This window comes from Polypterus senegalus, chromosome 17, assembly GCF_016835505.1.
Source record: "Polypterus senegalus isolate Bchr_013 chromosome 17, ASM1683550v1, whole genome shotgun sequence".
NCBI classification, from domain to species: domain Eukaryota; kingdom Metazoa; phylum Chordata; class Cladistia; order Polypteriformes; family Polypteridae; genus Polypterus; species Polypterus senegalus.
In genome coordinates, this window is record NC_053170.1 from 17,822,157 (window position 1) to 17,835,987 (window position 13,831).

The window sequence follows — 13,831 nt, forward strand, 5'->3', positions numbered from 1 at the left end:
AAAAACTCTTCTCTTATAAAAGTACATCTTCGGCGAGAGGACAACTAAAGAGATTTAAGGTCCGCCCCGAAAATCCGGGACACCTAAAATTGCGCGCCTCCCCCTTCGACCGCTTTACACGTTTACAAAATTCCTCTCGGATCTCAGCCCCCACTTCCCTTCCACCCCTTAGCCCCCGCTCGCTCTCCGCCCAGCCCCGGTTACATAGGGCTGCCCGACTGAGAAGGCGCCTTGAAGTGCTGCACCCCGCCCCCGCTCCCGTTCCTGATCCCCATTCCACTCGCAGACGCAGACACGCACTCGGGCACATTTTCTCCGTAACATTCTTTTCTCCATCTGTGTATAAAAAAAAGATTTTCCGGAGGAGATGCGCCTGCCGCCGCTGTCTGCCTTGCTGAACCTCGCATTCCTCTGTGTGTTTTGCAGCACGGGGCCCCTGGAAGATGTAGTGATCGACAGGTATCACATCCCTCTGGTGTGCCCCCGAGAAGTGACGCTAGGGGACCACGTACGATACCACTACAATGGAAGTTTCGAGGACGGGAAAAAGTTCGACTCTAGGTGAGTGTCTCGGTCCGGACTGACTTGGTGTTAACCCGTGGATGCAAACGTGTTAAAGTTTGCTGGAGCTGGGGGGTCTGGCATTCGTGCATGCGTTTATACAGGTTCTTGACACACGCACACAGGTAAATTGGTCCAGCTAAAAGTAGCTAGCTATCGCAAAAATGAAAGGGAATTAGGGGGCTTGGGGTTCCTAATGAGAGCTCCGACCAAAAGTCACAGAGTGCTTCCTTCAGCAAGTTTTACTTTAAAATCTAATTTTCTTTCAAATGTAAAGCCAGAGGAACTTTAAGCCTAATGCGATCTGTGTTACTGCTAGCTGACAATCTGCCGAATTAAATTGCAGGCTATGGCCTTCTCATGTATGCTGTCCTGGACAAAAGTGCAATACTAGACACGTGTCAAGTACTTGGGGGGGAGGAGGGGTTAGGGTTCTCGGCGCTAAGCAGTGTATTTAATAGAAACGTGCTGGGGGAGCAGGACGTGTACGTTCCTGCGTGCTATATAAAATCAGAGATAGAGGTTATTGCTTATTTATTTCATTTAACAGGCTGCTCATTCAAATGTTGAAGTTACATGAATTAAAAAAAAAAACAGTCCTGTGAAAAAGTGCAGCCCACATTTTTCCTTTCTAGCATATGTTGACATATTAAGATGTGATCATTCTTTTAACAGGATATATACATAAAGGGAATTTAACTGAAAAAAAAAACAATGAACATATGCCATTTCTGTCTGTGGAAAAAGTAAGTACCCCCTTGTCTCTAACGGCTGGTATTGCCCCCTCAAGTGGGTGTTTTCTGGAACTGCCAAGCAATCTCTCACATCAGGAGAAAGCCTTTTCCCACTCCTCGAGGTTGAATTTGAAGGGTGTCTTGTGTGCACAGCCTGTTTCAAGTCCACCACAGTATCTCAATGGGATTCAGATCTGGGCTTTGACTTGGCCATTCCAGGACCCTCAATTTCTTTCTTTTTTAGCCTTTCCTGTTTGGATTTACTGTGTGTTTCAAATCACTGTCATGTTGCAAGGTCTCTTGAGCTTCAGTCACCTGATAGATGGTCTCACATTATCCTCAGGCGCCCTCTGGTTTAATGAAGAATTCATTAGCTGCTCAGACCTTGATGTAGCAACTCAGCCCCAGAGCAGAACATTTCCACACCATGCTTTACAGTTGGTGTCAGGTTCTAAAGCTGATATGCTGACTTTGGCTTTACAAAACATGTCTTCAGTTATGGTGGTCTTTGCCTTGTCTGTTCTTTAAGTTCTTGTCTTTGCCAGGGTATTTTTTCTGGTTTCCTCCTGGCACACCTCCAATGCAGTTCAAAGTTGTGCAGCCTCCATCTAAACTTAGACTCTTGCACTTTGATATCAGAAGTGTTAACAGCTACCTGTAGGTCCTGTGATGAAATTCTTGGGTTCTTAGAGATTTCCTTCAGCATCTTCTGTTCTGCTCACAGACCCAGTTTGCTGTGGTAACTTGGCATGGACAAGTTGGCAGTTGTTTGAAATCTTCTCCACTTGTAGATGATCTTCTGGACAGTGGAATGATTGATTTTAAATTGTTTGCAGATCTTTTTAAATCCATTCCCAGACACATAGGCATCTGTAACTTTTTTCTGAAGGTCTCAGAGAACTCTTTTAATCGAGACATGGCACACCAAAGAACAAATCAAACTAAATGTCTGAGGTTTAAATAAGACAGGTTCAAATGGAAGAGCCTCTCAATGTGTTTCAAAATTTTTTGAAGAAAACATGAAAAAGTAAATTCACAATAAATAATGTTTGGCTGTAGACCCAGAACTCCCTTGAGTCCTCTGTGTTTACCAGAAGATAACCACATTTGAGCCATTATATCTCTCAAGCTGGAATGAAAGGTCTCTTTAACAGATGAAGTTTACCAACTTTATTTTTGTTCACTGAATGCTGCCACTGTGAAGATAAAATTCAGTTAAAGGGATACTCTACCCCAAAAATGATATTTTCTTAAATGCTACATACTGCAAGTGCTTCATAGTGATGCCCGAGAAAAAAACATAATCTCATGTTTTCATGGTGAATGGAGATAACAAGGTTTTTAAAAGAATGGGCATCTATGATGACCAGCATAATTGCAAAAAAGAAATACCAAAAACGTCTATGAGAAAATGTCATGTGAGAAATGCGTGCATTGTTAGCTAAAATATTGTTAAATAAAATAACTCCAGAAAACTAGAGCTGTGAACACTGAAATGAAACACATTCACAAGGGAACACGCTTTTACATTAAAGACAGGACTTTTGACCAGTGAATGAGAAGAAAATTCAAGTGTTCAGTTTAAAAGCTAACAAATTGAACATACGGAGTGGAAGTGAACACCAAGATTGCTGGACATTGTGACACTGAGTGCATATTTTATTGAATTTTGCACCACAGGGAGGCCTCTGTGCCCAGTCACATTCACAGAGAGGATGTGGTGCACTGCTACAAGTACTTGTGGCCCACATCAGTGATGTGCTTTACTGGTCTCGAAACACAGATGGGCTTTATAAGAAAAGGCAGAGCAGACTCTTCTTTCTTAGGAGACTCAGCTCCTTAAATGTGGGCAGTGACATCCTTTACACATTCTACAGCTCTGTGATGGCCAGTCAGTGGTGTGCAGGGACTGTGACATCACACCAAGAGAGGCCAACCAAATCAACAAGCTGATTAAGAAGGCAGGCTTAGTAATTGAAGGCCCTTTGGCCCCACTGAAGGTATTAGTGGAGCAGATATTGAACAAAAAACTGCAAGCCATTATGAACAATACTGTACATCCCCTCTCTGACATACTAGCATTAAGGACTTTCACCTAACCAATTGTGTTTGTGTATCAAGAAATGCTGCTGGGGCTCCTTCCTCCCTACGTGAATACACCTTTATGATGCCTTATTTTGAATAAAATTAGAAGTTTTCTTCTTTTTTGTAATTCTTGTGTGAATTTGAACTAGGGAGTTGTTGTTTGTTATAATAAAAAGCAGTTATCAATTATATAGTGCATTTCACATCTGTCTATCTATCTATCTATCTATCTATCTATCTATCTATCTATCTATCTATCTATCTATCTATCTATCTATCTATCTATCTGTCTATCTGGTCACCAATGATTTAAAGTCAATGTGTGGTGTTGGTATTGGTAGTATTTCTGAATCTTTGTTATGTTTATTTTGCAGCCATGACCGGGGGTATCCTTTTAGTGGACTGGTGGGCATTGGACGATTGATTACTGGCATGGACCGTGGCCTTCAGGGCATGTGTGTGAATGAGCGGAGGAAAATCATTGTGCCACCCCACCTAGCATATGGTAGCCTAGGAGCAGGTGAGTAAGCAGTTGTTTGAGACCTCTTTGTGCCTTTCAAGTGTGAGCAGTAACCAGTTATGTCAGCTGCCAAAGCAGTCATTCTTGTCTGTCTATTGATCCTTTATTGAAACATCCATAATTCAGTTCAGGGGTGTGGGGGACAATGTCTGTCTTGGTGGAGTCATGCAGAAAATAGCAAGCAGCCATGGAGGAGGTGCAAGTAAATTGCAGAGCAGTTTAGAAAAGGCCAGCTGACCTGTGCATGTAGTGAGTGGCAAGTGGACAGCCTTAGTTAGGTTTACTTCATTTTTCTGAAAGGCAGTTCAAGCTTTTTAAATGTTCAAATCCTATCTTAGTTGCACTTAGTGTAAGTTTGGAACCAGATATGGTACAGGGCACCAGTCCATAGCAGGATACATATTGTATATACTGTCACCAATTAGAAATTTGTTCAGCTGTCATCCCTATCAGTTTAGTGTCCTCATTCAGAGCTTCTGGATGTGGAATTGGGCTACTGCATTCAGAGTGCGGAGTACCACCAGTAGAGCTAAAAGGGTACTTTCCAGTGACAAATCAGGCTCCTGACTATGAGGGCACCTGTGTTTTTCAGTAGGTTCTCTTCCTTTCAGTCTCACCACACTCACCTGAGTGAATCCTGGGTAATCTCTCCTGCTCATGCAGCACTCCTCTTGGTAGAAGATCTTTATTGAGAGCCTCTGATTGCCAGCTTGGGCTCTTGGATTCAATGTGCAGGGTACAGATATCTTAGCCAGTCAAGTTAAATAGGAACCCCGATGTAACCAGTCGGACTTGTGACTGTGAAGGTATCTTCTTTTTACAGTGGGCTTTTTAAACTTCAGCATCACTACACATACACACACCGCTACACTGGGGCCAGGTTAGAGTTGCCAATTAACTTAACATGTTTAGTGTTGTACTGCCACATCTAACAGGCTAATTATAATGTAGAATGCAGGAGATAAAACATAAGTCAGTGAGTGATGTGCCTCGCCCTAGGAGATGCAAACAGAATACATTGAGATGACCAGAAGAGGAAACCTTGAACAAGCCAGAAGCTCAAAACCATGAGTCAAGCCTAAATTATTCTAATCAAAATTGTAAGTAAAGAATCAAAGGAAAAAAACTGAAGTCAAACGTCAGGGACTGGAAAAATCTAAATAACACTATGTCACACGTATTTGCATGCACAAAGAGTTTTTTGTGTAGTATATCCACAAATTCAGATTGTGATGGATCCAATAGAGTCTACCTGGAGACAGACCTCCAGAGGTCCCCTCCATCGTGTTGTCACTCAAACTGCACACATTCAATGAGATTTAGTGGCTTTTGGATTATACTTCAGTGATATTACATCATACACCTGGGGCCTCATGTATAAACGGTGCGGACGCACAGAAATGTTGTGTAAGAACTTTTCCACGTTCAAATCGCGATGTATAAAACCTACACTTGGCGTAAAGCCACGCAATTTTCCACGGTACCTCATGCCTTGTCGTACGCAAGTTCTCCGCTCGGTTTTGCAAACTGGCGGCACCCAGCGTCAAAGCAATGGTACTGTTCTTGTGTTATTACTCTTTATTTTCATGACGCGGCTTTATAAATACACAGAAACTAACCGCATATTGTTTATTAGTGTAATGCATCTGATTGTAATTAACTCGTAACAATATAATGGTCCAGGGAACAGCCATAGTATTCCAAATACCATAACTGCTTTAGCGTTGTTACTCTCACTTCTTCTTCTTCTTCTTCTTTCAGCTCCTCCCATTAGGAGTTGCCACAGCGGATCATCTTTTTCCATATTACTCTCACTGCACGACTCGGAGTATTTATATCACTGTATCTGAGTGTGAATCACAGCAGCAGCTGATCGGAAAGAGAATTATCGGTATACAGCTTTAAGGACACGCTGTCTCAGCCACTGCAAAATGTTTTAAAGCCTTTCCTGTACGGACCTCGCGGTTCAGAAACAGTTTAATCCCAAGAACTTTAAATGCACTCAATCAATTGCTCCTTGTAGAACGGTTTGTACTTATAAGTACAATCACCCCACTGTAAACTTGCACTACAGTTATAATATCTCACAACCTGGGCCACTTTATAAAGCGTATTTACATATGATGCGATATCATTTTTAAGGTGAAATGCAGCAAAATATGTTTGTTAAATTATACACATAAAACTTTAACTTCATTTAAATAATCTATATTCTTCACTGAGAGTGTCGTGAAGGATAGAATAATTAAACATGTACTACGAAGATATTTCAATGTTCTTTAAACGTTTTGAAGAATCTGCGCTAAGCTTACAGATGGCTTAACGTCTATTACAGAGCTGATTGTGTGGCGATCGGTTACTTGGGGAAAGAAAAGCAAGGACTCTTGGGGCAGCCACGCCAATATATATTGAATATAAAACAGAAAGAAAATAACAACACAGCTAAAAACAGCGACAAATTTCGACAAAAGATAAATGCTTGTCATGAGCACGAGGCTCATGAAACACATGTTTAATAATGTGCTTTAGCTCCTATCATCATGAAAATGACATCACGTATACATCTCAGTATTTTAGTTATTCAGAGAGCTGTAATATCACAAATGTAATGGACTCTGTGTCCAGTTGGAGGAAGAGAGCCAGTTTAAGAAGCAAGTAGTGATTCACACACATAGATCACATACAGTAGAAGATCAAATACAAAACAAAGCATTTAACGTGCTACTTTAATTACGATGTAATTTTGAGAAACTGGTTAATTAAACGATTTTAAGATGAAGTTTATAATGTTCTACTAAATGACAAAATAAACTACGTGATTAAAGTGGAAAATTCGAGATTGAAGTTGACATTTCGTGCTTTTTCCCCACCGTGTGCCTTTTTTCTCTGTACCCTAATAAGCTTTCATATGACACTCAGACAGTGGGCTTCTTCTTTTCACAGCGACTTTGATATTTGACTTCTTTTTTATTTCCGGCACTGTGCGATTTTGTGAATGTGAGCTTTCAAGTTTCTCCAACACGCTATGTCACTCGATCAACTTCATTTTGTTGATTATACCACGGTTTATTTGAACAAATAGTATGTTTTTCCTTTGCCTCCACTTGGTATTCGCTGAAATTCTTATATTTTCCCCCGTGCTTTTCCCATTGTCTTTTCACAGAAGGCTGCGCTTAAGGGCGATTTATATTGATTTGCATATTCAAATAGGCGTAATTCTGGGAGGATTTGGGGCGTTACAAAATCGCGTGCGGCGTTAGTTTTCACGCTGATCGGGATTTATGTAACGAAGAACGTGGAAGTTGGAGATGCGCACAGATTCCTGCATCTGGATTTTTCTGTGCGTAAGCACATTTCGGCTTTTGTGCTTACGCCATGTTATAGTGCGAGTTCTACGCACGGCATTATACATGAGGCCCCTGGTCATTTATGTATTTCTCTACACGCTTATTTCAAAGTATATCTTGGGGTTCGTTGTCATAAAACATCCAAACAGTATCATTAAGATTAGGGTTGTATAAGGGTTAGCATACTTATAAGTAATAACATCTGTTAAGAAGGTGTGTCTTTTAGTATGAGTGTTGTCTAGTGCTACCGACCACAAACAGACCTTTCTTGGATTTTCCTCTGTGTAAATCATGTGATACAAATGTTCAATTCAATTGGCTGTTCAGAGAAGAAGCTGAATCTCAGATCTCTGGAGATCTGCAGCTAGACACTTCTCATTGGATGATCTGACCTGTAGAGAAGTCAAATCTTATATTTTTTTACTCAGGATATGCTGCTGCAGAGCAACACATTCATTTTGGCAATCAGTTGCTTATTTTCAAAGCAGTTTCTGAATCATAACTGCCTAATACGAGTGTGTTAACATTACAACTGCCTCTCAGGCAGATGTAGTGTCTCACTCTGGGTCAATTAGAGAGTCAATGGAAGGGATGGAATCTGAGGCGTTGTGCTTTAGAGGCCAATGGCTGTGCCTGCCATACATCTTTATACAACAAGACTTTTCCCTTGTTTTGGGCAGGTAGTGTGATTCCACCAGATGCCACTCTCTACTTTGATGTACACATGCTGGATATTTGGAATATCGAGGACAAGGTCCAGATTCATACGCTGTACAAGCCAGCAGAATGTAATCGCACAGTCGAGTCGTCTGACTTTGTCCGCTACCACTACAATGGAACACTACTAGATGGCACCGAGTTTGACTCAAGGTATCTGTATGCACTGTGTGTTGCTTGAAGTAAAACTTTCTAACATTTGTGTGAACGTTTCCAAAAATGACTCCATGTTCTTTTTTTTAAAATGTATTTTAAAGTAACAGCTGTGATCCACTTAATTCTGTTCATAATTTTAAACACTTTAATCATGTCCCCTTCTTAATCTCCATTTCCTTAGAATGAGAAGCTTCAACTCTCAGTTCTAATCAGTCTAGTTGTTGTTCTCAGGACTTTCTCTTGTGCTGTTATGTCTTTTCTGTACTCTGGAGACCAAAACTGCATGTAGTACTCCAGGCGAGGCCTCACCGGAGTGTTACATAACGTAAGCACAACCTCGACTTGTACTCTGCACATCAGGGCGCTATATAACCCTTATATAGCCTTCTTGATTGCTCCTGCTCACAGTTTGGATGTTGATAGTAACGAGTTCACTATGACTTCCATGTCCTTTTCATAAGGGGTATTTTCAAGTTTTAGACCTCCCAGTGTGTATTCAGATTTAACATTTTTTATGTTATATTTACCTCCATTCAATTTCATCTGCCACAAATATGCCCAGGCCTGTATGCAAGTTCCTCCATAACAGTTTAGCTGATTTTATGTTATCTGCCCTCCCACCTAGTTTGATATCATCTACAAACTTAACCATCTTACTGATTAGCTTCTTGTCCACATTACTTTTGTATATTAAAAGCAGCAGTATAGCCCAGCACTTACCCCTGCTGGACACCACTTTTACCATCAACTATGTCATTCTCATAAGGTTCCACCTCACCATAATGGGGGTATGTCCAGATGCACTTACCTGGTTGTGGATGTTGTGTGTTCTCTAGTTGTACCAATCTCTTGCTTCTTGTTCCTCACAGCCACAGCAGGGGCCACACATACGACACCTATATTGGACAAGACTGGCTTATCAAGGGCATGGATGAGGGTCTCATCGGCATGTGTGTTGGGGAGAGGAGGAGCATCATCATGCCACCTTTTCTTGCCTATGGCGAGCAGGGATTCGGTAAGGCGAACCAAAGGGAGGTGAGAGGGTCATTCTAGGGCATCTTTGTGGGAAGTGCACAGGGACACCTAGTGGGCTACAGAGGGGTGCATTAAGTGGTGTATTGGTCTCTGGGATCAGAGACAGCATGGTCAGAGTAGTTTAGTTGGTATATGACACCCAGTATGCTTACAGACTTGTTTTACTGCAGTGCCTGAAATGGTGTGGCCAACTGGGCTAACTCTTAGTGCTTTGGTTTGTCCGTATTAAAGCTTTCATTTAATATTTGCACTATTTATTTATTTATTATTTTCTTTATGGTGCCTATAATGCATGCAGAAGTTTTATTTATTGCTGTTTCCTTTTTTCATTAGGGGTTACAGGTGGGCGCTACTAATAAAAAGGGAAGAGCCGCATAGTGCTGGGTCATCCTGGGGGTAAGAGAGCTGAGGAGCTGTGAGGAAGGCGGTCCAGCTAGATTTGTGTGCCTACAGGGCCAAGGAGGGCCTTTTTCTTACTGAGGGTGTGGGCCGGAGATGGAGTTCTGAGTGGAGGCCAGGCTGAGGGGCCAAATGATAGGATTATTGGGTTTTGCTATTTTTCTTTCTCTTGAACCTTCTCTGTCTAAACTGAGGTAATGACCCTTGAATGAATCCCTTATTCAGCTTCAACTGATAATACCATTTTTCCACTTGTCACTATCTTCACAAGCTGTCCATGTGTGCACATAGGTACCAAGATACCCCCTAATGCCAGCCTGATGTTTGATGTACTGCTGCTGGATCTTCACAACCCAAAGGATGACATTACCATTGACTCAAAGAAATCTCCAGAATCTTGCACACGCAGGTCTGTGGCGGGTGACTACATAAGATACCACTACAATGCCACCCTGCTGGATGGAACACCCTTCGATTCCAGGTAATCCTAAGGAAAAATGCTTAATTTTTGAATGAAAGCCAATAATTATCTGCACCTTTTTGATGATTGTGTTTGGTTTGGGTGTACAGCTTTCCCCTCATGTACCTTTGGTCGCAGTGGTAAAGTTTCAACCTCGGTCTGTCAGTTTCTCTTGCTCTTTTATTGGAGTAAACATGTCTACTAAAAACATTTTTAAGTAAAAGGGTACTGGTATTTTCATTAATGTCTATATAAGCTGGCCTAAACAAATATGTTGTTCAACCTGTCCGATTCTGTTACAGAAAACATTTTTCACAAAATTTGTAAATGCCCTTTTCCCAATAGCTACTCCCGAAACCAGACGTACAACACTTATATTGGGATGGGCTATGTTATTGCTGGCATGGACAAGGCCCTACAGGGCCTGTGCATTGGTGATAGGATGCGGGTTACTGTTCCTCCTCATATGGCCTATGGTGAGACTGGAGTGGGTAAGTAGTACTCCTAAATCTTTTTGAAGTTTTTAACGTACAAACAGAGTTTCAAACAAATCTTTAAAGCGACCATGCATGCCAGGGCCAGGGTGTGGAGTAGACAATGCTAGGTGCGGCATGTTTTGAGTCTGTGGGTACAGCCTGCTTAACTGGTCAAATCTGTGACAGCTGGTTACTGCACTGCCTACATTAGGTAGTAGATGTTTTAAGTGCAAAAGGAATCCAAAGATGTCACCAGGTCAAAAATAATAAGCAAAAGGTTGAAAACTGCGAAGACGTGAAATTAATAAAGCTCAGGACATGATTCAAACATCAAAGTCGGGATACAGTGTGGGATTTAGTTGCCAAATGGGGATGTTAAACAAAGTCAAAGAACAGAAGAAGAGCTTGTAACTGGAATAAACTCGTAAGGATCATGTAGGTTTTTCTTAAGAGGAATTTGAAATCTCAAATGAGTAAAGGAATGAACATGTTGACCCTTATACATTCACGTAGATGACATGATGCCACCCTAGCCTCCTAACTGCTTATCACAGGGGTCACCAGCCTTTTTTAAACTGAGTGCTACTTCAAGGGTACTGAGTAATACGAAGGGCTAGTTGTTTGATACAAACTTCCTGAATAACAAAGTTTCACGGTTCACCTTTAATGATATTATTAATGATATACTGGAAATTTTCCTTAGCATTTCTGTCATGTTTTTATTTATATTTAGGGGGTAAAAATGGAGTTTTATTCCCCATTGTAGCCACGCCTGTTTGCTTGTCTCACCGAAGAGTGAGATGGAGGTTTGTCTTGTGCACAATACTGAACTTTGACCGCAGACTACCCCCCAATCTCCATCAATGCAAGTGTTATTGATTCAAAAAGAACAGCAACACAATTAAATACAATTTTTAGATGGAGCTCCATGGTGTCTAGTGCTATTTTTAGAACATGCCCTGTGGGCAACTCACGTGGTCCCTGCGGGCAACCAATGCAATGTCCGAGATTAAACTTAACAGTTGATTCCTTACACACATTCTTCCTTTTTATCACAATGTGAAGAACATCTGTTTACGTAAATAGGAGTATCAACACAGGTGAGGCTAATGGATAAAATCCACAACAGGAACCATGGTGGGCTGCAAAAACCTACTAACAGAGGTGCCAATTGCAACTTGCCATATCTTAATGATAAAGAGAAAACTAGAGTTCATAGAGAGTCTGGACTGGTTCAACCATGATGGATCAGGTTGGATTGTGCTGTATTTTAGAAATGGGAGTGTGGTGTCATGGAGTCCATGTACGGTGTTAAATCCTGAAGATAACAGTAACAGGTACAAGCAAACCTGACCTGAGAGTGTATGAAGTTAAAATCCATTTACAATAAACCCTCCACTATTTTAATCAACTCTGTAGCTGCTACACATTTTGTCATATATGTTAGACTTGGGAAGCCACATCATTTTTCATTACAAGAACACACAAGTGAAGGAGAGCCGTCTGCTGTGCTTACAGACCCACGGAGTTGTGATAAGATGAAATCATTCCAGTGAATGTTAACCACACTATACAGTGGAACCTCGGTTCACGACCATAATTCGTTCCAAAACTCTGGTCGTAAACCGATTTGGTCGTGAACCGAAGCAATTTCCCCCATAGGATTTATGTAAATACAATTAATCCATTCCAGACCGTACGAACTGTATGTAAATATATATTTTTTTAGTTTTTAAGCACAAATATTGTTAATTATACCATAGAATGCACAGCGTAATAGTAAACTAAATGTAAAAATATTGAATAACACTAAGAAAACCTTGAACAACAGAGAAAACTAACACTGCAATAGTTCAAGCTATAGTGCCCGGAACCGCTTGCTAAAATCACTTTTTTTTAATGAGTTTTAAGCACAGGGAAAAAAATGAACATTTGAAAAATCCATAATTTAATAAACCACCAAGAAATGCCCACATTGCAACAATGCACACTACGAACTGTTCGCTGTAAGCAGAACTGAAAACAAAAACAAGCCTTTTCTACCTTATGCGTCCAGCCCTCCCTCTCTTGCTCCCTCTCTCTTTCGTGCGTGTCTCTCTCGCGCCCGTGTGTGTCTCTCTCTCACACGCCTGTGTGTCTGTCTCATGTGTGTGTGTGTGTGTGTCTCTCTCTCTCGCGCGCCTGTGTGTGTCTCTCTTTCACTAGCCTGGAGCACCTGTGTGTGCCTCTCTCTCGCGCGCATGTGTGTCTGTCTCGCGCGCCTGTGTGTGTGTGTCTCTCTCTCTCGCGCGCCTGTATGTGTGTCGCGCTCTCTCTCTCTTGCTCGCTCGCTGCACAGGGAGAGACTGAACATGTGCAAACCAAAAGGGAAACTGGCTTGTTCATATACCGAGTGTGTGGTTGTGAAATGAGGCAAAAGTTTGGCGAACTTTTTGGTCGTAAACCGATTTGTACGTGTATGGAGACGTTCGTGGACCGAGGTTCCACTGTATCTACAAATTCTTATTAATTCTGTGGCGTAAACAATATTAGAGTTTTTCTAATGAGTGGCTATGTCTATACAAGCTATTCTGCACACAGACACACTCGGTGACCTCTTTTTTAGCCTGCAGAACTTGGCTGAATGCTTGGAGACATAGGTGAGGATTCTGAGCCAGGCTGACTTGATGGCATCACACAGTTCCTATAGATTTTGTGGCAACACAATTTAAGAGGTGCTCTGTTGGACTAACACCTGGAGACTAGGCGGGCTATTGCAGTTAACACAAGGTGACCGTGATTTGTGTGAAACCATCTTGAAAAGACAGGAACTTTGTGATACAATGTGGTACATTCAAAAAATAGCAGACTATGGCCATAAACGGTCAGCAACAGTGCTGGGGTATGCTGTGGCATGCAAGTGACGGTCAGTTAGTAGTAAGAGGCATAATGTGTGCAAAGAAAACATTAACCAGCCTGTGCTGTTGGCACAAGACATAAGGGACGGAAGACAGCACGAATAAAAGGCTCCATTTGGCACTTCCTTAAATCTGGGTTTTCTTCTCTGTCTCCTGCCATGGCCTCTTTTTGTCAGCTTCATTAGGGAGATGGTCACTTTCAGAGTGGAGTGCTACCTGATGAATCACACCGCACCATAGTGGAAGTCCCCTGACTAGGGTCTCCTAGCTTATGGTGCTGACCGGACTTTATAGTGCCTTTTATAGATGATTCAAAGCAAATGAGTAAAATTCAAAGTAACTAGCTCCAATGATAAAGTGAAATAAGCCAAAGTAAAAGTGTATACACTGTAAGTAGGGATGAACTGAAATATATGACATTACCATAGACTCATTATCATCAGC

The 13,831-nt window shown here is 41.6% G+C and overlaps 1 protein-coding gene across 2 annotated transcripts in view; it reads left to right on the forward strand.

Moving 5' to 3' along the window:
* The window catches only part of fkbp10a (FKBP prolyl isomerase 10a), a 17,706-nt gene continuing 3,875 nt past the window's right edge, over nucleotides 1-13,831 (forward strand). The window contains exons 1-7 of one of the 2 annotated variants that reach the window (XM_039740564.1): nucleotides 1-561; nucleotides 3,755-3,900; nucleotides 7,928-8,117; nucleotides 8,990-9,135; nucleotides 9,489-9,497; nucleotides 9,846-10,035; nucleotides 10,360-10,505. In XM_039740564.1, the coding sequence (XP_039596498.1) occupies nucleotides 368-561; nucleotides 3,755-3,900; nucleotides 7,928-8,117; nucleotides 8,990-9,135; nucleotides 9,489-9,497; nucleotides 9,846-10,035; nucleotides 10,360-10,505 (1,021 nt within the window). In that variant the 5' untranslated portion in view covers nucleotides 1-367. The remainder of the gene's footprint in view (nucleotides 562-3,754; nucleotides 3,901-7,927; nucleotides 8,118-8,989; nucleotides 9,136-9,488; nucleotides 9,498-9,845; nucleotides 10,036-10,359; nucleotides 10,506-13,831) is intronic. The other variant, XM_039740565.1, reaches the window with a different exon arrangement.